The sequence below is a fragment of the Myxocyprinus asiaticus genome, chromosome 46 (genome assembly GCF_019703515.2).
Source record: "Myxocyprinus asiaticus isolate MX2 ecotype Aquarium Trade chromosome 46, UBuf_Myxa_2, whole genome shotgun sequence".
NCBI lineage: Eukaryota > Metazoa > Chordata > Actinopteri > Cypriniformes > Catostomidae > Myxocyprinus > Myxocyprinus asiaticus.
Window position 1 is genome coordinate 138,561 of NC_059389.1, and position 25,995 is coordinate 164,555.

At 37.5% G+C, this 25,995-nt stretch overlaps 2 protein-coding genes and 2 non-coding genes across 16 annotated transcripts in view; 1 reads left to right on the forward strand and 3 right to left on the reverse strand.

The window, feature by feature from the left end:
* Nucleotides 1–10,217, forward strand: part of LOC127435733 (SRSF protein kinase 3-like) — a 47,404-nt gene extending 37,187 nt beyond the window's left edge. Inside the window, exons 12-17 of one of the 13 annotated variants that reach the window (XM_051689360.1) lie at nucleotides 1,740–1,847; nucleotides 2,133–2,202; nucleotides 3,039–3,131; nucleotides 9,517–9,974; nucleotides 10,028–10,108; nucleotides 10,163–10,217. In XM_051689360.1, coding sequence (XP_051545320.1) covers nucleotides 1,740–1,847; nucleotides 2,133–2,202; nucleotides 3,039–3,131; nucleotides 9,517–9,701 — 456 coding nt within the window. In that variant the 3' untranslated portion in view covers nucleotides 9,702–9,974; nucleotides 10,028–10,108; nucleotides 10,163–10,217. Of the gene's footprint in view, nucleotides 1–1,739; nucleotides 1,848–2,132; nucleotides 2,203–2,721; nucleotides 2,815–3,038; nucleotides 3,132–9,516; nucleotides 10,109–10,134 lie in introns of all 13 variants that reach the window. The other 12 variants (XM_051689355.1, XM_051689350.1, XM_051689349.1 and 9 more) reach the window with 12 other exon arrangements.
* Nucleotides 10,218–20,021: 9,804 nt separating this feature from the next.
* On the reverse strand, nucleotides 20,022–24,879 carry zgc:114188 (40S ribosomal protein S17-like). Its single transcript, XM_051690029.1, has 5 exons — nucleotides 24,782–24,879; nucleotides 23,926–24,077; nucleotides 21,270–21,375; nucleotides 20,495–20,560; nucleotides 20,022–20,142 (listed from the first exon to the last, which is right to left on the reverse strand). Exons 1-5 carry the CDS (start codon nucleotides 24,782–24,784, stop codon nucleotides 20,065–20,067), a joined length of 405 nt encoding a protein of 134 aa, XP_051545989.1. The 5' UTR covers nucleotides 24,785–24,879; the 3' UTR covers nucleotides 20,022–20,064.
* Nucleotides 20,342–20,468, reverse strand: LOC127436352 (small nucleolar RNA SNORA71). Its single transcript, XR_007896374.1, has one exon. It is a non-coding gene; the product is annotated as a small nucleolar RNA SNORA71 (small nucleolar RNA).
* Nucleotides 20,981–21,105, reverse strand: LOC127436353 (small nucleolar RNA SNORA71). Its single transcript, XR_007896375.1, has one exon. It is a non-coding gene; the product is annotated as a small nucleolar RNA SNORA71 (small nucleolar RNA).
* Nucleotides 24,880–25,995: the final 1,116 nt, after the last annotated feature.

Consider the following 25,995-nt stretch of genomic DNA (forward strand, 5'->3'; position numbering starts at 1 on the left):
CTCTTTGACAAGTGCAGTGCAGGATCACTTGATTATTAATGAGGATGAACACATGATTCATGCTGCGTTCACGTCATGTCAGAGTTACTGTAATAACGAGTCAGGAGATTCTACTTGGAACTGTTCACATCCTCGGAAGTTTCTATGGCAACACTCATAATGCCAATACGGCTTTGTTGTTGATAACAGTAATTCATTATTTCACCTCTATATATTCTATAACCTCCTGAGACCCTGCGTCCACATGTGTGGATGTTGTATTCTGGCTTCGCTATATGCAACGCATAATTTAAATACACTTAAACCGACTGATCTCAGTTCAGGAGACTCTGTGCTGTCAGTAAAGGGTTAAACTTTCGACGTACAGAGTCATGTGACAAAAAAAAACATGCTGTGGCAGCGGAGTTTGTCTTTGGGAGAAACACCAACAAAACTGCATCTGGTAAGAAACCTAATCACGTTTTTACATTGAAACCTGTTTGAGTCAAAAGATTAGAGTCTCTAGTTTCATCCGATATGCCATTTTAAAAATTTGAGTGATATATCTCGAAACGGCACGCTGTTAAACACAATGTACATGTATGTGGACTGTATGCTCAGTTTCATTTCAAATATCCTATATTTACTGTACATTATCACATTTAGAATTAATGGATTCATCCAAAAACTGGAAAATGTGTCTTTCAGAGGCTTTATATGGAGTTAGGATGAAAATAAGGTGCATTTCAAACTGTTCTGAGACCAGTGCAGACAGACAGCACACTGGAGGTTAAGTCATTCACTAAATAGGGAGCAAGGGAGCATCCTATAGCTCTCTATGCAGTTAAGTGCATTCACTCCTAAAATCTGATCAAAAGTTCAGTTTCAGGCTGCAGATGATGTTTGGATCACTCAACATGTTTGACAGACATGTGACAATGATAATCAGTACATAGATTCAGAATTTATAATGTATCATTTTATTTTAACATGATTGACAGTGATTGGATGATGCTGGACATTACTTTGAATCTGAATTAATTATGATAATTTCTGATTAACATCTCAAAAACATGAATAATCAAAATAAACTATTTGATTAAATACATTTTAGGAAAACTATTTGGTCTAAAAATATATATCTATATATATATATATTTTGTTTGCAAATTTATTAGGTGCTACTATTTACAAATCAAAAAGGGAAATGGAAAATGCACACAGCAGTCATACGGGGGTCTCAGGAGGTTAAAGCTGAAGTGTGTAATTTCTGCACTATTAGTGCCACCGAATGGAATTACAAAAATAAACATTGTTTTGATAACAGCTTTCTGAATACGCCCATCTGCTGTTGTTCAAACAGTCATATAGTCCCATGTTGTTGGAGCGGGTCGCTCAAAACAAACAGGAATATTTATCCACCAGAGATGCCATGTTTACTGATTTTGAGAATGAATCTATGAATGGCTTATAATTGTCTCTGCATATTAAACTGGGAGAGAAGAAAGTATTTTAACACCATAAAAAATGACATACTTCAGCTTTAAGAATAAAGAAATGCACTGCAGGTGACAGTGACTGTAATAAAATGGCATATCTAACAGAAATATGTGTATATGACCTTTAACTGTCCATATTAGTTCTTTTTACGTGACATCAGGATGGTCAGGTCTGAGCTTTACAACTTGTAATTATGAGCTCTATAAGACGTGAATGCTTTTAACAAGTACCATTATTAATGAGGATGAATGTATGTTCAGCACAAGCACTTCACTGAAGACATCCAGACACGTCAGTACCGCTCCATCGAGGTTCTGATTGGAGCAGGATACAGTACGCCTGCTGATATATGGAGCACCGCATGCATGGTGAGTGTTCTGATTGGCTGATGCATGTGTCAATCATAAGATGCCATTGGATCGTGTTTACATAACAGGCAGATGATGTCATCCTACAGATATATTTAATTTGACCTGAATGAAACACAAATACAGTCTGATCACTGTCATGTTTTAGTAGGCATGACCTGTGACCTTAAGACATTGACAACATATTGAACAGTGTGTGTGTGTGTGTGTGTGATGTGTGTGTGTGTGATGTGTGTAATGTGTGTGTGTGATGTGTGTGTGTGTGTGTGTGTGTGATGTCTGCAGGCGTTTGAGTTGGCGACAGGTGATTATCTATTTGAACCTCATTCTGGTGAAGACTACTCGCGCGATGAAGGTGAGACTGTCATCTATACGTTTATGATACACATCAGATAGAGACTTTCAGTGTTCAGAATGGCATACTGCATACAAGTACAGTTTACTGTACTTCATTTTCCAAAATGAAGTACAGTATTTCCATTTTCCATTTCCATTTTCCAAAATATAATGTACAGTAAAACAGAGTAGCTGATGCAGACGTCACACATGCGGCATAATTAAGGTCATGTGACAACAATATACTACTGTTTGCAATGTTTATTGTTTCACACAATACAATTGACAGTATGAAGAATGCTAGTATTCCCTTCTGAACACAGATAAGAAGATTCCCGTCTGTATCTATGCCTGTTTCCCTCTGAACTCTCGTTTCTGTCCTTCACTATCGCTCAAATCATACTGAATCTTTCTGATTGAATCATGAAACATGTTCAAAGTATTTATGGCTGATACTAAAGTCTTCTGATCTCTCTTCCTATATTTCCCTTCACACTTCCTGCTTCCCCTCCTCTTCCTCTTCCTGTCTCTCTTGTAGATCATATAGCTCACATCATAGAACTTCTTGGCTGCATTCCTCGACACTTTGCTCTTTCTGGAAAATATTCCCGGGAATTCTTCAATCGGAGAGGTAGTGTTAGAAACACAGGGAGGGACGGACGCCAGCGCTCTGCAACACACACACACATTTATAACAGCAGACAGGTGTCTTACCTGAATTGTAATCGAGCTGTGGTCACATGACCTGAAAATCTACAACATCCTGTGTGTGTCGCAGTAGACGTGTCCGCGTCCGTCCCCCTGCAGCGCTGCATGAATAACTGATGTGTTTGTGTGTGTGTGTGTGGTGATCAGATCACATCGCTCTGATTATGGAGTTACTGGGAAAAATCCCTCGCAAAATCATCACAGCAGGAAAATACAGTCGTGAGTTCTTCTCTAAGACAGGTAACGCTGAAAACTGCAGTACATCTCGACTTCATTCTTCTCTGTAAATCACTATAACAACAATGAAACTTTAAAGGGATTAGTTCACCCAAAAATGTAAATTCAGTCATTGTTTACTCACCCCTGTGTTGTTATAACCCGATAAGACTTTCTTTCTTTTTCTGAACACAAAGGGAGTAATTGTGAAGAAATGTTGTGCTCAGTGATGTCATACAATGGCAGTTTATGGTGACCACCTCTTCAAGCTTCAAAAGAACACAAAAGTATAATTCAGAAGTCTAATAAATTATTCATGAGACTCATGATTGTTATGAAAGCATACGATAAGATTTGATGAGAAACAAACTGAAATCTAATGTATTATTTAGTGAAAATGTTCACTGACTGTTGACCTCCTGTGTGTGTTCATGATAGGACACAAGAGCAACAGTTCACGCAGACCCCTGACGACATTGGGGCGTTCAAGAGAAAACTCGTTTTGTTTATCTAAAAACAGGTCCTCCACAGCGATAGTGACAACAAACACAACACAGCTGCACACAAAACAGAGAACAGAACTCACTAAACATGTCTGAAGAGTTTGCAGTCGAAGAATTGATGCATTTCTATGCCCAGCCTGATTATTTTAAACGGGGTCCTCAATCAAAGAGAGAGAGATGGAGTAGGCTAGAATATCTGTCACCTCTTCTCCATTCTGAACCGGTGAGTATTTGTGACAGACCTGACAGTGAGACCTCCGCAAAAACATTCTGTAGGTGTAACATTCTCAGCCAAAATCAAGTTGTTTTTAACCGGCTCATGAGACGCTGACTTTAATATACTGTTATGAGAACGTTTTTGGACCGGTGCCAGTTCACAGTGGACGGAGTTACACGCGTGATGCAGAAAATAGAAAACAAGCAATCGCTAGAATGTACCGTCGCTCATCACTGCTGGTTAGGACAAAAACTCTGATTAACATAGAAAATATACCTTTTATCGCGTGTCGTTTGGACACGGTGTGACTGTGGCTGCCTGTAGCCTCCTCTATGTTTCTGTTTGATTTCCGAGTACTCGAATACTTGAATACGTTCAAAAAAATAAGGCTGGGCATAGAAATGCATCAATTCTTGGACTACAAACTCTTCAGACATGTTTAGTAAGTTCTGTTCTCTGTTTTGTGTGCAGCTGTGTTGTGTTTTGTTGTCACTATCGTTGTGGAGGACCTGTTTTTAGATAAACATAACGAGTTTTCTCTTGAACGCCCCAATGTCGTCAGGGGTCTGCGTGAACTGTTGCTCTCGTGTCCTATCATGAACACACACAGGAGATCAACGGTCAGTGAACATTTTCACTAAATAATACATTAGATTTCAGTTTGTTTCTCATCAGATCTTATCGTATACTTTCATAACAATCATGAGTCTCATGAATAATTTATTAGACTTCTGAATTATACTTTTGTGTTCTTTTGAAGCTTGAAGAGGTGGTCACCATAAACTGCCATTGTATGACATCACTGAGCACAACATTTCTTCACAATTTCTGCCTTTGTGTTCAGAAAAAGAAAGAAAGTCATATAGTGTTATAACAACACAGGGGTGAGTAAACAATGACTGAATTTTCATTTTTGTGTGAACCATCACTTTAATATTTGTCACATTTTTTGTAAACTGTGACGACTTTTCCACTGATGTAAAATAATTCGTTTTGGGCCTGATTTATGAAACACGAGCAGAACAAATTTTTGTGTAAATCATTCATAAAGCCTTTTTAATGTAATTCTCTTATTCTTAAACATTTTCATAATGTTATTTGCTACTAACAAACTGTACACCTGGTCTTGAGCACGTGTTGATCATGTGTGAGGCATCTGAAATGACTATATTTTGATATAAGTGAAATGAACTCGTTCCGTGTAATGTGTGTCCAAAGACGAGATCCACACAATCCATCTGTCATTGAATAATGAATCTTTCCTATCTTTTCTGTTCTTTATAGTCAGTTTTGATCAAAAACATTTCATTCTAATCACACATAGCACGGATGCGGTAAAGAAACCGTTCACTAGGGATGGGCCGATCGATCCTAAAGTATTGATACTTCGATATTAATGTTGTATCAAAAATATCGATCATCACACAAAAATATCAATTCTGACATTTTTGTTGTTTTTTTCAAACTAGGGATATTCTCATTTGATGACCATGAACATGAACAATAATCATAAGCATAAGTGAAATAAAAAGGATTAGGATATATTAATAAATACTTGTGCAGGATGGGAACTATTTCTTCTTCCGCTCATCTTAACATGCTGAAAGACACACGAGCGCTTGCACTGTCACAACACTCATTCAGACGAGTGATCAGTGTGTTACTGAGGTGATGAGAGAAAATCAGAGAAACAGCTTCTGGAGGAAATTCACACTAAAATAACAACATATCTAAAGGTGACATTTCTTATAATGAGTTTGTGGGTAATTGTTGGTATTTAAAAATTAAAATAGTTAAACATGGTTTTACTACAGTAATATTGTAGTAGTAACCATGGTTAATTGTGTGGTAATTATGGTTTAACTAAATACCATGGTTAGAATATAGTTACTGTAGTGAAAACATGGTTAATTTTTGTAAGAGTAAACAAGACAGATGTCTAATCATTTTCTGTTTAGGCTCACAAATGTAAAACAATTATAATAATGACTTGAATTATGACTAAAAATGATATTTTAAATTACCCACTAAATCCCAAGAAATAAAAATAAATAAATAAATAAAATAATAGAAGTATCGGTATTGGTACCTCTGTCGAAGATATTGGACTTGAAATTATTGGTATCGGATCTCTTTATGTTACGCTCCCGCTATTCTTAAAGAGACAGTACCAGTTTAACATGTGTTCAACATATATATACAGTATATATGCAATATAATATTTGCAGTTTCAAGACATATTTATTGATCATCTACATGGATTTGTAAACATTTTTAAAGCTAAAATGTGACCAGTATGACGAAAAACTAAAAATATAATTTATAAAATTATAGATGGGAGAGAATTTCTTTCAATTGTCAGCAAAATGGACATTATAACTGAAATATACCCAAATAAATCAGAATTTAAATAAAATCAAATAGGCTACGTTCACACAGTCAGTGATTGACAACCGCATTTATTTACACGTGTTCATACAACATCTTACAGTAGCAGCTTGAATACTGTGTGTATGAACGATTAACTGAAGTCAAGCCCATCAAAGATGGCGACATCCATAACACCGGCATGTCTTATCACAGTTGACGGTGCGTTATTAAACAAGTCTAAATGAGGTGCGCGTTCATTCATCAGATCATAATTAACCGACAGCGGCTTTGAATGCTTTTAAACGTGCGAAGCATTTGTCGCGTGGCTCACAGTCACGAGCAGCTTCAGTGAAAGATACGGTTGGATAGCTCATATCTCCATCTCCGTGAGTTAACGAAACCCCTCATGATTAACACGAGACATCACGTATGACGTGACAGATAACTAGTAGTCCAGTATGGTTCTGTTCACACAGCACAGGTTTGCAGAGAAAGCGGTTGTGAGACCTGAACATTTTGCGGATGTCAGTTCGGTTATAAAATGTGATTGTCATACTCGTAAATAACTATCCTGTGTGTGATCGCAACCGTATTAAGCACTCAAAACAGGTCTAACAACCGTATTCTGCTGCTGTGTGAACGTGACCATAGAGAGCTTGTGAATCGAATCGGGAAATCAATACTCAAAAGATCATTTAATCTAATAATTGAATAAGTGAAATCAACCTTAATAAATAACATCAATTTTTAACAAAAAATGGTTGTTTTCTTTTTAAAACATATTCTAAATTGAAAATATTTCTTCAATTCTTTTTGATGTTTATTTCGTCCAGATGTCGTTTGTTTCCAGCTCTGCATCATAAATGTAACAGCAGAAGTGTTCGGCAATGAGCAGGAGGACACAGTTTGTGATTTTCTCAAAAACGTTTGACTGTTTTTTATTTGATATGAGCTCTATAATTTAGGTTTCATAATTCAGTATAGGCATCGATAGATTGTGTTCAGTTGATAACGTATGGTCTATATTAATGCTGTTAAACCATAAATAAACACACGTCGTGGGATAGTGCGTACACAATACAACAGAAGAAATGAGTCCCGTATATTGTCGTTGCAAATCTTTATTAGTTTACAGAGTTTCGATCAATTACCTTCTTCAGGCATTCTGTTCATTTCTCTGAAGATCCAGTTGTAAGTTTATCACTGTTACATCATGATTTACACGAGACGTTTCTCAAATGATGCTGGTCATGTGCTCAACTGAGCCAAATAAACTTAATGGTGCTGGACCGACATCCTGAAATGGTACATTTTTTTATACTAAAGCTTCATGTCAAATAATTTTTCTTCACCTCTTGGACTCTTTGATTCATGAAAGAACCTCCGATGACATCTAGAACATGTGATGAACATGTGAACATGTGATGAACATGTGATGACCGTAAGTTCCTCACTTTCTTTGAGACCAGAAACATCGATGTGTTTATCCTCCTGAGACCCCCGCGTGACTTCTGTGTGCATTTTCCATTTCCCTTTTTGATTTGTAAATAGTAGCACCTAATAAGCAAAAAAAAGTAAAAAACTTTTTAGACCAAATAATTTTCCTAAAAATCAATGTCCTCATATGTGGACAGCGGGACTAAGTTTAATTTAAATAATATCAAGTTATAGAAAGTCCGATTTTTTTCATCAAATAGTTTATAATGTGTCCAGGAGTGTTGATTATTCATGTTTTTAAGACGTTACATCAGAAATTATCATAATTAATTCTGATTCAAAGTAATGTCCAGCATCATCCAATCACTGTCAATCATGTTAAAATAAAATGATACATTATAAATTCTGAATCTATGTACTGATTATCATTGTCACATGTCTGTCAAACATGTTGAGTGATCCAAACATCATCTGCAGCCTGAAACTGAACTTTTGATCAGATTTTAGGAGTGAATGCACTTAACTGCATAGAGAGCTATAGGATGCTCCCTTGCTCCCTATTTAGTGAATGACTTAACCTCCAGTGTGCTGTCTGTCTGCACTGGTCTCAGAACAGTTTGAAATGCACCTTATTTTCATCCTAACTCCATATAAAGCCTCTGAAAGACACATTTATCAGTTTTTGCATGAACTCATTAATTCTCAGTGTGATAATGTACAGTAAATATAGGAATGCATTTATTAATGTTAATGAATAGAATCGTATTGCACAGTGATGACAAAATAAAATATAACACCATTTATATTAAAATGAAGTGAAATGACACACAGATGTGTTAATGTTGTTTTCAAGTTATTCAAAATAATGAACATGTTTTTTCAACTTTTGAGGAAATGTGGTGCCAGTTTCCCCGTATGTGGACATCATGTTTATCAGCGCGCTGACGAGTGAAAAATGTACGGATGTTTTAAAGCGGCATATCAAACGAAACTACAGACTCTCCTCTTTACAACCAAACAGGTTTCAATGAAAACACTTAAAGAGATTTCTTACCAGAGTCACTTTTGTTGGCTCTGCGCCCGTAGAAGTCGCTTCAGGGAAATCAACATCATGTTGTTGTGTCACGTGACTCAGTGCGGCAGAAGTTTAACCCTTAAATGACAGTCTAGAGTCTTGTGAACAGTATTCAGTCAGTTTAAGTTCATTTAAGTTATGTGTTGTGTATAGTGAAGCTAAAATACAACATCCACGCATGTGGACACGGGGTTGCACAAGGTTAAATCAGTATTTTACGATGTGCATGCCCTTGACTTAAAAAACCCTTATTACTGTTTCACATAGATGTTAAAAGCTTCCTATTCTCATTTACTACTGAGTTTAATGCTTTTTCAGGAAGGTCCATTTTACATCAGATTGCTCCCAATTTACTCATATATTTATGAAAGTTTCATGTATTCGGCCCAGTGAATCCACAAAATCGTTTGTCATGAACTCACTGTGAAATCTCTTCATATCCTCAGAATCATCACAGCTCAAGGAAACATGGAAAATTATCTGGATATTAATAATATATCTTAAAAGTCAATCATATTTCTATAGCTAATATTCATTTTTCTAGTTATGTTCAGCTTTAAAATATTTCATCAGCTAGAGAGTGTAGAGGAGAACTTGCAAGATATTGTGATGTCTGATTTTTGAGCAGATCATTAATTTGAACTGGTTCACATATCTGTCTGAATGATTCTTTGTGAATTTAAATAATGTGTAGAAAAGTCAGAAGTGGGAGAACCCTGAATGATGCTTGTTTCTGATGTCAAAAGTTTGTGGCATTTGGTTGAAATCTGGCTGATCTTGTGTCATGTGATCTCTCTCTCTCTGCAGGTGAGCTGCGGCACATCACTAAATTAAAGCCCTGGTCGCTGTTTGACGTTCTGGTGGAAAAATATGGCTGGGTGGCCGAAGACGCCGGTCATTTCACTCACTTCCTGTTGCCCATGTTGGAGATGGTTCCTGAAAAACGCGCCTCTGCTTCAGAGTGCCTCAATCACCCCTGGCTTAACTCATAGCACTTTTCTCAATCAGACTCATCGACGCCCCCGTGGACACATCCTGAACTGCAGGGGGGGCGGGGTCAGGGGGTCGCGGGGGACTGTGAATCACAAGTGTCAAGACTCCATCACATCGGTTTTGTCAACACACACACACACATTTTTAATGTCTCATCTGAGATGAAGCTTCAGTCATCGATGGTCTTCCTCATTTTAACAGAGATGAACAGCCTGAATTCAGAGAAGCCAGAGGAGGAAGTGAGGTCATTTCACATCAGAGGAGGAAGTGAGGTCATTTCACATCAGAGGAGGAAGTGAGGTCATTTCACATCAGAGGAAGTGAGGTCATTTCACATCAGAGGAGGAAGTGAGGTCATTTCACATCAGAGGAGGAAGTGAGGTCATTTCACATCAGAGGAAGTGAGGTCATTTCACATCAGGAGGAAGTGAGGTCATTTCACATCAGAGGAGGAAGTGAGGTCATTTCACATCAGAGGAAGTGAGGTCATTTCACATCAGAGGAAGTGAGGTCATTTCACATCAGAGGAGGAAGTGAGGTCATTCGCAACAAACTCTTTAATTTGGAGGGAGACTCACACTTGTTTTTTATTAACTCAGTTTCTTTTATATTAATTTATTTCACAGATGTTTTTATCCAAAGTGACTTAGATATATTATGTGTTTACTGGCAATCGAACCCATGACCGTGGTGTTGCTAGCGCCATGCAGGAACACTTCTGAGGGTTTCTTCCGGCATGGCGGCATGTGCTTGTGACTTGAGTAAAACTCTTGAAAAGATGCTGGCAAACATTTACAGATAATAATGTGATTTTCTGCGAGCGGTCAATCTATAATATTCTGATACCTCTAGAAACTGTGTGTCCGTGACTGAACATTAGAGATACTGACACACAAGTGTGTGTGTGTGTGTGTGTGTGTGTGTTACATGAACTGATGCTTCTCATCCAATCACTGACATTCATAAGCCCACCTGAGTCCCTCTGTATGCAGCCCGCCCCTTTCCCCCCGTCCTCCAATCAGCAAAGAAGGAACCGTGGAAGACTCTCAATAGAGCTGTTTACACACACACCTTTGACGCACTGCCTCTGGAAAAATCTACAGCAAAACATGAATCCAAAAGATTCTACAGATGGTTTGATTTCAGACTGACGCCTGATTACAGACAGATTGACAGATGTCACTCCAACGCTTCTCAATTCACTCCAGTGAGAATTCTTCAGCTCTTGATTTTAGTTTTGTGGTTTTGAGTTTCGATTTGCCCGATTCAAACTATAAACTTCAACATTCCTGATTGTGCCGCGGTGCATCACCTGCGATGAGCACGCTTGCGATTATCTGCACTTTCTGGCAGGACGGCTTCCACTCGCGGGCGTCTCATTAAACGACTTCATTTGTGTTTGAACTTTTTGTTCAGGGAAAAATTACCAATGTACAGCAAACTGTGCAAAAACTGCTGAGTACAAGTTAAAACGCATCGCTATAAAGAGACGAGCATCGTGGTGACGGTTGCACGTGCGCGGCAGGTGAAATGCGAGATGTACAGACTGACTCCTCCTGTGGCTGTGGAGGGTACTGCATCCTGCGCTTCTGTGACATCACACTGCTCAAATGACATCATCATCTTCACAGTTTGTCCAGTTGCCTATTTTCGCAATAAAAGTAGATGGTGAAATATTTTTAAAAAACAATATTTAATCCATGTAAAAAGAAAACTAGAAATTCTCTGATGTTGTGACAGTGATTAATTTTAGTCGTTATAACAAGGTGATTGTGTTTCGTCTATTTGGATAGATTTGATTTCTTTTTAAATTATATATTTATTTTATTTTGGTTGTCATTTTTCTCCCCTCATGACATTAACTAGTGCTGCTCTGTTGGAATCATGTGATGAATTTGATCAAACATTTTGGCAATAATAGTGATTATGATGATGAATTTTTGCACCGAAGTCTCTCTCACGCTGACTGTTCTTCCTCACATCTACCATCTCTTGTGTTTTTCATCAACAGATTTAATAAAATTGTAAATTAATGGATCACATTGACTCAACATTCACAATATTCTTATTCTGTGTTCTCATTTTTTTTAGCATTATTTTCATTTAATAGCAGCAGTCGTGAAGTTTTCAGGTACATTACATGCACTAAAGCATGAGAAAATCCATTTCTAATTTACAGGTTTGGCTATTTCATCTACACCCTTTACTTACATTTACAGTTGAACGGGACACATGATCCGTTGCACACAGTGAGGTCCATTTAGAAATGATTTGCTGAGTCAAGACATTTTTATTTGTATAGTGTTTCTCACAATAGAATCTCAAAGCAGATTTACAGAACTTGTACTGTAATGTCCTAAATATCTAGAAGCCCCCAGTGAACAGATTTATAGAAATAGAAATGCATTAATGTCTTTGTCTTTAACCTCCTGAGACCCCCACATGACTGCTGTGTGCATTTTACATTTCCTTTATGATTTGTAACTAGTTACATCTAATAAACAAACAAATAGTTTTCCTAAAAATTAATGTCCTTATATGTGGACAGCGAGACTACGTTGTGAAATTTTAAATAATATTAAGCTATAGAAAGTCAGATTTATTTCATCAAATAGTTTGTGTCCAGGAGTGTTGATTATTCATGTTTTTACATCAGAAATTATCATAATTAATTCAGATTCAAAGTAATGTCCAGCATCATCCAATCACTGCCAACCATGTTAAAATAAAATGATACATTATAAATTCTGAATCTATGTACTGATTATCATTATCAAGTCATTTTTATTTGTATAGCGCTTTTCACAACACACAACATTTAAAGCAGCTTTATAGGAAATCATGCATTAACAGAAAATGAAACTGTAATATCTAGAAAGTATCAGAGTGATCATTGTGTAGTTTGATTAAATATGATTGTGAATTGTGTTTTAAGAATAAGTAATTAAATAATAATTGTATTTATAACCCCAGTGAGCAAGCTGAAGGCGACTGTGGTAAGGAACACAAAACTCCATAAGATGTTGATTAATGGAGAAAAATAACCTTGAGAGAAACCAGACTCACTGTGGGGGCCAGTTCCCCTCTGACTAACATCATGAATATAATGCCAATATTACTTATGTATAGTGCAAGTCATGGGTTAAAATGATTAAACTAAGTAAGTGTTAAGGGTCAAGTGTTTAAACAAAGATTGTGTAAGAACTGTAAGATTAATGACTAATGTCTTTGAAGTTCATCCTGGATTAACTGCAGAAGTTCACATTGATGTAATTGTCCTTTGTTAGTTGGCAGATGAAGGGATTTGTTGGTAATTGGTAATTGGTTGGTGATAGTCTATATATTCCATTATAAGAGTGTAGTCCATCATTAGACTGAGGTGATGCAGGCAGAGATCAGTGAGGAGCATCACAGTTCAACCGGCCGCCACATCAGTGAATTTCATCTTCATGGCAGTGATCAATCGACGTATTGCCGCAAGATCCTCCAAGTCAGCAACGACCTTCTTCAGCATTGCCGACACGTTCAGCAATTCACACCGAACTTCTTTCACCTCTCCGGCCAAATTGACTCCTTGGTCCGAGCCCTCCAGAGGGGCGTCAGCTTGAGCATGTAAGTGTCTTTTAATGTCTCCAGAGCCCAGGATTTTGAATTATTTGACATGTTGTCTTCCTAGAACAGTTTAGGATCAGGGTGTATCAAATCTCACCAGTTTATATCATTAAAAGTATTAAAACTAGCAAAGTGAGCAGAGCTCGCCGTTCACACATCCGAACCTCGCATAGCATCACGTGACTCTCGAGAATACTAATTAATGTAAGACCATAAAAAGGACCAAAAAGATTTATTGCACTAGTAGAACAAGAGATGCAGACATACAAGAAAACAGATTCTTTATTAAATTACAAAATTCCTCTGAGCCATAAAATTTGCCCTATTTAAGGGAACACATTATACAAAGGATAATTGTCCAGTACATCTCAAATGGCTAGCACAGTAACAATAAATCTCTGATATTAAAACACAACAAATATAAAAAACAATTCTTAAAATACCATGAATGTCAGCGGTGATGTAAATGCGGGTCCAGAAAACAACAACGAAACAAAACAAAAATGAGGATGAGACTTACCAGCAGCGAGTAAACTAAATGTGGGCACTTTTGGCCCCCAAAATAGGACAAAAAACAAAACAAAATTATCCTCACACACGTGTACGCACTCCAAGTAGGTGATAGTTCACAGCAGAACGCAAAAAGGGGAATTGAACACTACCACCAAAAATCCAACCCCTCCAACAAACTGGGAACATTAATCCACACAATTAACAAAAGGAAAATGAATACTAATAAGGAAGACAATTATACAATGAAAATAAACATACTAAATATACCCCAACAAATGGCATGAACTAAAAAAAAAAAATCCACTTTAACAAATGTAAACATATCCAATACACACATACACAAAATTAAGAACATTATAACTGTCCCGGTTGTTTTGAACTGGGCCTGCTATAAGAAATTAAAGGGGGGATCACTTCTGCAAACTATCCAAATGGATACAGTGTATATCAAAACGAATGACGAAATGACAACAGAAAGTATATTCAACAATTTACAAGCATATTTACAAAACTCAAATGGTCCATGAAGCAAACAATAACAAAATAAACAAAACAAACAATCCAAAAACGATGAACCAAATGTGCTGTGAGAGTGTGCCTGGGAATGAGGTATGTCAGATAAATGTATTTTAATTTTGGACTCCTAGGAAATGGTCCCATAAGGTCAATTCCTAGCATGTGTCCGGGTTCCACTACAGGTGTAGATTGCATATGACCAGCAAGTTTAGAAATGGAAGGTTTGTGTTGCTGACATACTTGGCACTCCTTACAATGCTTCCACACGTTTGAGCGCAGTGTAGGCCAGTAACAAATGTCTACCAATCTCAGTAAAGTCTTGAGTGTACCGAGGTGTCCACTTAGCAGGTTGTCATGTGCATAGGTGAGGAAATCTTTCCATAGACGAGCAGGAATGACTAATTGGAGTTTGGGTCCCTTTTGTCCATTGGGCATGCTGCGGAAAAGAAATCCATTCTTCAACAGATAGTGAATGCGTGAAGGGTCTGGATCTCTGGGTGATTTGGCTTTGTCAATGAGTTCTTGAATTTCTGGATCTTCTTGTTGGGCTTTGGCAATGTCAGACCATTCAACTTGAAAACTGGAGAAAGTGGTTGATGAGTCCTGGAATTTTACATGTGTTAGCATTGCGAGTGGAGAAGTATCCGGGAGACTGCGTGAAAGGGTATCAAGCATGATGTTGCATTGACCTTTGCGATACTTGACGGTGAAGTCAAATTCTTGCAGGCGGATGGACCAACGTGTCAATCGGGAAGACGGCTTTGCATGATTGAACACCCATGGGAGTGCTACATGATCAGTGATCCCCTCAAATGGTCGGCCTTCCAAATAGCGTCTCCACTTCTCCATGGCCCATATCACTGTGCAACACTCCTTTTCTGAAACCGAGTATGACTTCTCAGTGCCTTGCAGAAGACGTGAAGCGTAGGCAATGGCATGTTCCACTCCTTCTATCTCTTGGGTCAGGACAGCTCCTAAACCAATATCAATAGCGTCAGTTTGAACTTTAAAAGGCTTTGTCAAATCAGGGGTAATTAAAACAGGGGCATTGGTCAAATCACATTTGATCAACTCAAAAGAATTCTGGAATTCCTCAGTCCAAGTCTAAGTAGCTCCTTTCCTTTTCAAGGCGTGCAGTGGGGCAGCTTTTTCCGAAAATTGAGGAATGAATCTTTGGTACCATCCAGCGAGGCCTAAGAATCGTTGCACCTCTTTTAGGGATTGAGGGACAGGAAACTTAGCAACGGCTTCAACCTTTGCAGGGTCGGTCTTGACTCCTTCTTTAGATACCACATGTCCTAAAAACTTCAAAGACTTTTGCATGAGGTTGCACTTTTGGAGATTTAGATTGAGACCCACTCTGTACAAACAGTAGAAGACTTCTTGAAGGTGCGTCGTGTTCTTCTTCCGTCTTCGAGTACACCACAATATCATTGATGTATTCAAAACAACTCTTACCCTTTAAATCCTTCAGTACAAACTCAGACATTGAAATGAGGCAGCAGTGTTTTTAAGGCCAAAAGGTAAATGAAGAAATTCATACAAGCCTGAAGATGTGGCAAAAGCAGTCTTGGGAATGCTTTCAGGTTCCATCTCAACTTGCCAATACCCGCTTTTGAGATCGAGGGTACTGAAAATTCCAGCTCCATGTGGAGACTTCCGTGTATCTGTGGCATAGGATATCCATCTAAGTAAATCTTAGAATTCAATCCTCTGAAGTCATCACAAAATCTCTGTCCACCTTCTTTCTTCAGCACAAGGACAACTGGTGCAGCCCAAGGAGAAATTGAAGGTTGAATAATTTTCTTGTCGAGCATTACCTTTATCTCTTGGTCGATGAACTGTTGTTTTTCAGGAGACACTCTGTATGCTTTCCTTTGGATGGGTACTTCACTGGTGGTTATGATGCAGTGTTTGACTACATCGGTGTGACCTGTTTCGCTGGTGCAAACGGTGGGCCAATCTCTCATCAGATGCTCGAGCTGTGACTGATACTCAGGGGATGATAATTTAAGATTTGTTAGCTCTTCATGACCTATGACAGTGAATGATTGCTCATGTGGAAAATTATGAAACACTGTTTTCTGAGGTACTGTGACAGACGATTGCATAATTCCAATTTTATTTCTGATTATTTCAATTTTATCAGTAAAGAAATTCATGATGTCATCACTATTGTGCTATGATGGAACATCTGGTTCAGTCGATGCTTTATTCCTAACCAGTTTATCCACAGTACTGAATAAACACCTAGGATTGTTGTGGTTATTTTCTATGAGTTTGCTCAGATATGCTGACCTGGCAGCTTTTAGTGCCTGTCTGTAGCTACAGACACTATCCTTCCATGCACCGTGAAATACCTCTAATTTTGTATTCTTCCACTTGCGCTCCATTTTCCAAGCTGCTCTCTTGCGAGCATGAGTGTGATCATTGTACCATGGTGCGGGGCTTTTTTTTTACATTTTCTTTAATCGAAGGAGAGCAACACTATCAAGAGTGCTAGAGAAGACTGTATTTATATTTTCTGCTATTACATCAAGTTCTTCCAGACCTTTTGGCTTACTGAGTATGTGAGACAATTCTGGAAGATTATTAGTGAAGCTATCTTTAGTAGAATAGTTCTTCCTGAATGATAGCGTGGTGTAGATTGAGTAACATTAGCTGATGGCAACAAACAAGAGACGAGGTCATTTCAAATATTTCTAAATCAAGTATAACATGTTTAACATGTTAATTGTCCAGATGTACGTATAATGGTTATTCTTGGGATTCGGTAATATTTCAGTCCCTCAGACTTTTTTTTAAAGTGGTGGTTCACCAAAAATAAACGTTTAAAGCTTTTTACAAGATGTTGATATGTCCAATGTAATTAAAATAATTATTGCATTTAAATGATCTTTATCATTAAAGTATGTCTTCTTTCTATCTTTATACAAGCATTTTGTCATGTCCCTGAGGCACTTCATTCATTAATTTGTCTTCTTTTGCTTTGAAAGATATTTGGCAAAAATGATTTTATTTTATTATTATAAAAACCAGGCTATAAAGTTTTGTCCCAGTCTGAACTCAACACCATCACACCAACCATTTTCAGTCCATAAAAATGTTTAGTTTCACTCATATGTGCCATTATTAACCACAAGTGACATCATTCTTTTTAGAATAAGCCAAAATTGTAAAAAAAGTTTCTTGTGGAAATGGAAATTCAAGTGACCATATCATTGTGGGGCACTGGTGGATTCAGAGAAGCTACAAATTTGTATTGTAGCCTATACGGTACCGGAGTTATGAGCAAAAACACACATTAGCTAATTATACCGCCACCATGTGGCTGATTGTCACAAAATTTGACATGCAGCTTCGAGTTGACACCCTGCTTGTGTATAGTAATTGACATAATCCTCAGCCATTCCAATACGAGTTATAAGGTGCTGAATTTGATTGGCCGGCGGCGGCTATTTTTGTTAATTTGTCGAATCGATTTTTTAAGAATATGTTAGCATTTAAACCAAAGATGATGCATATTTAATTTTGAACTTTGTCACTCAAACGGCTGCAAAGTTATGAGTTTTTTAGTTGTAGCGCCCCCTAGGGGAGGAATTATACAAAACTTTGCTGACGTCTTCTAAACGTCCTGTTGACTATGTGCACCGAGTTTGGTTACATTTGGAGTTTTCGAAGAGTAGATATTGATCAATTACTCAAATTGCGTTACACCGTAGGAATTTTATCATTAATTTCTTCGGAACGATTTGACATATCGAAATTCTTTTGATGCCTTTTCATCAGGAAGGTCTGTAGATGATGTATACCAAATTGCATGCCGATCGGACTAACGGTCTAGGAGGAGTTAGAAAAAGTATGTTTTTCAAAAAATTCAAAATGACGGAAAAAAATTATAGACGGAAATGAAATCAGAAAATAATTTCGATTCTAGCCTTTAGAGTTGCAGAGATATGTAAAATGTAAAAGTGTTTATTATAGCGCCACCTAGGGTCAGATGGGTGTGCATTTGTGCGCCTGAGTAGTGAGGGGGATTTGGGATCATCCTGCCAAGTTTGGTGTCTCTGCGACATACGGTCTCTGATGCCCAGACACTTTTAGGGCAGAAAAAAAAAAAAAAAAAGTCAGTCAGTACAATAGGGTTCCAGCAACTTCGCCCCCTAATAAAAGGACTTTGATGCCTGAGGTTGGAAAATATTATTTGTTGATGGTAATTTTATTTTTTTCCAAGTTAAAATATTACCAAATCCCAGGAATGACCCATAAACTGAAAGGCAATGAAAAATGCCATTATACAACATTTGCTATATCTAAACTACACGTTCTGTACAATGGCAAAAAAAAGTAAGTGAACCCTTGGATTTAGTAACTGGTCGATCCTCCTTTGGCAGCAATAACCTCAATCAAGTGTTTCCGGTAGCTGCGGATTAGACCTGCACAATGTTAAGAAGGATTTCTGGACCATTCTTCCTTACAGAACTGCTTCAGCTCAGACATATTCTTAGGATGTCTGGTGTGAACGTCTCTCTTGAGGTCATTCCACAGCATCTCTATTGGGTTAAGGTCTGGGCTCTGACTGGGACACTCCAAAAGGTGGATTTTATTTTTTGGAGCCATTCTGTAGTGGATTTACTTCGATGTTTAGGGTCATTGTCCTGCTGCATCATTCAACTTCTACTGATCTTCAGCTGGCACACAGTCACACTGACATTATCCTGTAGGATATCTTGATAAACTTGGGAATTCATTTTTCTCTCGATGATGGCAAGCAGCCCTAAATCATGATGCTCCTTCCACCGTACTTCACCGTTGGGATGATGGATTCATGTTGGTATGCGGTGCCCATTTTATGCCATACGTAGTGCTGTGTGTTCTTCCCAAAAAATTCAACCTTAGTTTCATCAGTCCACAAAACATTTTCACAGTAGCGTTGTGGAGTGTCAAGGTTGTCTTTGGCAAACTTCAGTTGCACAGCAATGTTTTTGTTGGAAAGCAGCTGCTTCCTTCATGATGTCCTGCCATGGACACCATACCTGTTTAATGTTTTCTGTATAGTAGACTCATGAACAGAGATGTTAACCAGTTCCAGTGATTCCTTCAAGTCTTTATCTGTCACTTTAGGGATCCTTTTGACCTCATTGATCATTCTGCGGTGTTCCCTTTGAGTCATCTTGACTGGACGGCCACTTCTAGTGAGAGTACCTATAGTACTAAATCATCTCCATTTATAGACAGTTTGTCTAACTGTGGACAGATGAATATCTAAACTCTTCCAGATAACATTGTAACCCTTTCCAGCCTTGTGCAAAGCAACAATTCTTGATCGTAGGTCTTCTGAGAGTCATGGTCCACGTCAGCAGATGCTTCTTGTGAATACTCTGAGTGCTTTTTATAAGTAGCTCTAACCCACACCTCCAATCTCGTTTCATTAATTGGATGTGTTCAATAAAGACATGAAAGATTATAATTGTTTGTGTGTTATCTTAAGCACATTGTGTTTGTCTATACTTGTGACTTTGATGAAGATGAGATATTTTATGACCAATGCAGAAAACCAGCTTATTCTTGCCACTGTAGTTCAGAATTCAACTAAATTCACAGAAATTAAACTTCTGTCACAGCATTTTAATAAAACCACATTTTAAAGTTTAGAAATAAAGACGGCACAAATTAGATGTTTTTTCCCCCAAGTTTTATTAAGAGATATATTACAAATGTTTAGACGCCACGTGGAGTCTTGAAGTTCATGCCAACAGGAGGCTGGGTAACCTGAAGGTTGGACAGGCTGCCGAAATCCTGCCAGACAAAATACAGAAGAATATTAGAAAAAATGTATAAAATACAGAAGAGAGAGAATAGTATCGATGTGGTTTTGATCAATGCTGAATTGACAACTACTAAAAAATGAGAACTCAAACTATTCATAAACATTCTACTTCCTGTAAGCTATCAGGACTCGTGTGTTAGAAGCAAATAAATGTGTGTAGGGGAAAGTTGTGTGAAAGATTCAGGGTTTGTCAGGAACAACATCCAGCAAACACAGGAAAGACTTTCAAGTTTTCTCTTCCTGTATTTTCAATGACCTGGAGACATGTCACACCACAGTCACTTTCGATACAGGAGTTATGAAAGAATGTTTGATTCTCACCAGAAGCTTGAGCATCTCCTTGGTGTCTGTGTCCACCTCGATGATCTCCTGGTCCAGAGCAGAGACCTGCACAACAACACAAACATGTCAACATCCTGTCTGTCAATCAGATAAATCATTTCAGCTCGTCACAGATTAAATGAGATAAAAGGACTTTAAATGTGCATAGAAAAAGTGAATTCTTGAGGTTGCACATCAAACCATGACTAGACTTAACCCTTTAAGATCTGAAGGTGTTTTTAAAGGTTTCCTGTTTCAGTGGCATACCCAAAATTAAAGTCTTATAACCCGAAAAATAAACAAGGAGGGTGAAGTGTTTGGTGTTGGTCAAGACTGTAGTCATTAATAGTTTGACTTATTTTCTCTCTCACGGGTCAATCCGAGGTTAAAGTGTTTAACTGCGGTTATTTCATAAACACAAATACAATGTTTCAAACTTCAGCAACTAATTAATAGATGTTCATTAGAAGCATTTTAATTGAACACTGTGTGAAAGATTCAGGGTTTGTCAGGAACACATCCAGCAAACACGGGAAAGACTTTCAGTTTTCTCTTCCTGTATTTTCAATGGCCTGGAGACATGTCACACCACAGTCACTTTCGATACAGGACCGTCAAACGATATCTAATGACACTGACTGCGGCATCTTATTGTCGTGCTAGATCTGTACTAGTGTTTAAAAACCATCATCCGGTGTGATGACAGCTGATCAGAAGCATCTGAATGATTCAGAATTATTTCTCAGCGGACGAGAATATCGAGATTCAGACTGACCTCGGGGACGTAGTTATCTCGTCGTTCTCGCTCTTCCTCCTGCAGTTTGATGGAGATACCTCTGACTGGACCTCTCTGAATCCGCTTCATCAGGTGCGTCACATACCTGCACAAACACACTCAACATCACCGTGGAGACACACCTGATGTTCTGAAAGATGACATCATCTTACTACACTATTTTAACCGTTTCCTGTATGAATCAAATACACCGATAACAGACAGCATTTGAAGTATACATCACAGACTACTGTATACCACAATGCACTGTGCTTTACTTGACCTTTAATTTCTAGTGTGATCAATGAACAGGAAGTGATTTTAACATCTTCAAAGTTGACACAAAACTTTAATAAAAACGCAAAAAAAAAAAAAAAGATCTTTTTTTCTGAAGTAACAGGATGTCACTTGCTGAATGAAACATGCAGCAGGAACTGTGAGTTTGTAACCGGCTACTGTTTGAAATATTTATCGTTGTATACTGTGTCCAATACTGTTAAAGTAGACAGTATACTGTACACTAGTACTCTATTTTCATCCATGAAGATGACAAAGAACTGCAATATAAAAAACATAGTTCACCAGTGATGTCAGATTCACGAACGAATCACTCTTTTGAAATGATTCTATTGAATGACTCAATCGAACCGATTCACAAAGCTTTGGTAGATCACCCAACAGTAAGGGAGGATCTGTTAATTATGAAAACTGTTTTCAGCAGAGATGTTCTCAGAAAAGTGGTATCGGGACGAGTTTTGATATTTTCTTTTCTGTACTCGCCGATAGCTATTTATTTATCAACAGTTTATTTTAATAATCAAAATAGTGTTTCAATAAATGAATTCATTAAAACTAATCAAATGAAAATATAATTAATTCTCAATATAATATTGTATTTTTATTACATTAAGTGCTTTTATTCAGAACCTCACAGCAGATTGGAGTTATTGTTGTCAAATAAAGTGCTGCATAAAAGCACAAATGTGAGATATTGCTTGAATACAATTACTATTGATTTATTAGCAGTATTACAATGAATACTGCATAACTATACAGTAGTGATCTATTTCTATTTCTGACAGACTTTTTCATCTTTTATTTTGAAGTGTTTGTGTCTTTATGACATAATGACGGCAGCTTCCCAATCCGGAAAAGCTGGTCGCTACATGACTCAAAGCGATTATTAAACCGCAAAAGGCTGCTATTTAAATAAATCAACATGTATTCTGTATATAACTCGCTCTAAACGTGAATTAGCACTTTGCCTGCTGTCATCTGCTCCAAACAGAGTATGTGATGCACATGACGGTGTTTTCTGTGTATGATTTAAGCATCTCTTATGAGCAGTCTTTATGTCAACACAACACCGGCTGCACACAAACACTCACATATGAAGTGCACAGCACATGCAAACTATACATCTCATTAAATCACAGCTTTTGCAGTTTAATAATCTCATGGACATGATTTTAATGTGTGCGCTGAATGTTTACATAATGACATTCATACATCAGATGGCATCAGTTTTTGGTATCAGAGCATTTTTACGAGTACATGAGCGCGGTATCAGACCCGATTCCAGTATCAGGACATCCCTAAAAGTGTTTTTAAAAGTGTTAGTTTTCAGTGCGGATGAGAGGCATAAATGTAACGAAATTACGTATTAGTGTGGATGTGGCCTTTATTTAGCAATAAAACTGAATTTGGAACGGTTTAAAAAAGAAAAATAATTAAAATTATTCATATTGGCAACTGTATTAGTGATATTCTTAGTGTTGTAAATAATGTTGGAACAATAAACAACATTTGACAATCTAAACGTGAAAATACTGTAAAAATAAATTACTACAAAAAATTAAACTTGCCAAGTGTTGCAGGGACTTGAGAACACTTTTAAAGGGACAGTACACCCCAAAATGAAAATCCTCTCATTTACTCACCCTCATGTCATCCCAGATGTGTTTGACTTTCTTTCTTCTGCAGAACACAAATGAAGATTTTTAGAAGAATATTTCAGCTCTGTAGGTACATACAATGCAAGTGAATGGTGACCAGAACTTTAAAGCTCCAAAAAGCACATAAAGGCAGCATAAAAGTAATCCATAAGACTCCAGTGGTTTAATCCATGTCTTCAGAAGTGATATGACAGGTGTGGGTGAGAAACAGATCAATATTTAAGTCCTTTACGGTAAATTGTCCTCCCTGCCCAGTATACGGTGATATGCACGAAGAATGTGAATCACCAAAAACAAAAGTAGTGAAAAGCAGAGACTGAGAAGGGAGGAGAATTTACTGTAAAAAAAGTACTTAAATATTGCCCTGTTTCTCACACACACACCTATCATATCACTTCTGAAGACATGGATTAAACCACTGGAGTCTTATGGATTAATTTTATGCTGCCTTTATGTGCTTTTTGGAGCGTCAAAGTTCTGGTCACCATTCACTTGCATTGTATGGACCTACAGAGCTGGAATATTCTTCTGAAAATCACTATTTGTGTTCTGCAGAAGAAAGAAAGTCACACACATCTGGGATGACATGAGGTTGAGTAACTCATTTTTAGCATTCGGTCCATTCACTGTACATGTGACCAACTATAGACTGAGTGACCCAATCAGATTCATCGAGATACGACATCTGATTGGTCACTCACCCGGCGATCTTGTTGCGAAGCTTCTTGCTGGGGATGATGGCGATCTCCTCACACACGCGCTTGTTAGTATGGAAGTCGTTGCCCAGACGGGTGTAGTACTTCTCGATGATGACCCGGGCGGCCTTCTTCACCGTCTTGGTCCTGACTCGACCCTGAACACCACCATCATCATCAGAACATGAAACACTCGGGTCAGAATACTCACAGAACACATACTCAACAGTACTATGATATCGGGTGATAATATAATGTGACCTTGATATCATAGTACTGAATTATTAATGTGTTCATATAACATCACATTTATATGACAGTCTAAGTGTACCATGATATTACAACAGTATGTGTGTCTAGTTACAGACAGCACACTGTGTGATCTTAAGAGTTTATCACGAGCAAAAATCCCATCACACACAAACATGTTAATGTCCCATCACACACACGTGTATATATACACACAATCCCATCACACACACACACACACACACACACAGATACATACAATCTCACACACACACACACACAAAGATACATACAATCTCACACAGTATCACATCTGCTGCTGTACCGCCTACAACCTCATTAGTACACAGACTAAAGTAATTTCCAGGAGATCTAATCAGCTGTATTAATCAATAATGTGAAATACACAGAAATGAGCGCGCGTTCACGTCAGTATGTTTTTATGATCGGACGCGTTTAATGTTTCTCACACATTCATGTGACGCGTCATACTCACACATACGCGAGCGGACAATTCTCTAGATCACATTCACATGTTTGTTGTGATGAATCGGTGAGTTTTAAAGGCGGATTGCAGCAGATTACAATGAGAGTGAAACAATCAAACACCCACCATGATGGATCCGGAGAGTAGAAGAGAGCGACAGATGCGCGTCACCGGAACATGAAGCGTCAGAGAGACGTCACAGCGCCGCACTCACTGACCTCTAGCGGTGGAGGAATGACACTACAGTCACTGTTTGTTTCTGTCCATTTCAAACTACTTTCTTTCTCTAATTAAACTACCATGTCACGAATAATGTAAAACATGTCAGTTATACTTGCTAAAATGTTATTTTAAAATGCGGAAATTCCTGATTAATTATATGAACACTTGCACATTCAATTTCATAATAAACATAGAAAATATTTACTATCTCATATATAACCAGACATAAAACCTTCTGCTAATGGATACAGGGGTTTGATTGCATGAGAACTTGTAATGAATAAAACTATAAATGTATATTTGTGTATAATATAAGTGAAAATGATAATAACATTCTTAGTTTTGACAAGCCTCAAGATTTTATTGACTAATTCATGAATACTGATTAAACCGATGAGTGAACTGAGTTTGATCCTCCAGTGATCAGACAAAAGCTGCATTAGATAGACTGAATTTATTTAAAGTAGTTTAAAAAATGTCAAATTTGACAAATACGGCTTTATTTTGAAATCGTTAGATTAATAAATATTTATTCCATTCACACCCATATTTTTGATAGGAAGAAATACAAATAAATTGATTATAAAAAAAAATGTATTTCAAAGTATTCATCTCTCCTTCCATGCTTTGAGTAATAGTTTGATTTGTTTAGTATATTTCTAGACCGTTTGTCTTTGTTTCGGTCACCTTTAGCTCACTCATTGGTGTTTGTAAGACAGTGTAGCTGATTTGGAACAGTAATTATTGTGAGAAGCACTATACAAATAAACTAAAATAGAACTGAAATCTAACATTAATAGTGGTTAGACAAAGATACATTGCCAACTTAAAGTAAATATTACACACAAAACACTTGAATTTGCTTTGGATTTAGTACAATTTCAATATTATTTTATACTTATTTTTCAGGTGAAATGTTTTTATATCATGCCTACTGTTTTTCCCTCACAATGGGACTATTATATCTGGGGGTCCTTGGAATCAAAATGTGAAACCCCCGATTTACCAGTATACATTTCATCCTCGTAATTGAAATGTGACAAACTGTGGTATCCAAAGTGTGATAAAGTATTAGGGTTGTGCGGTATACTAACGAAATATTTTACGATGTCAAAATG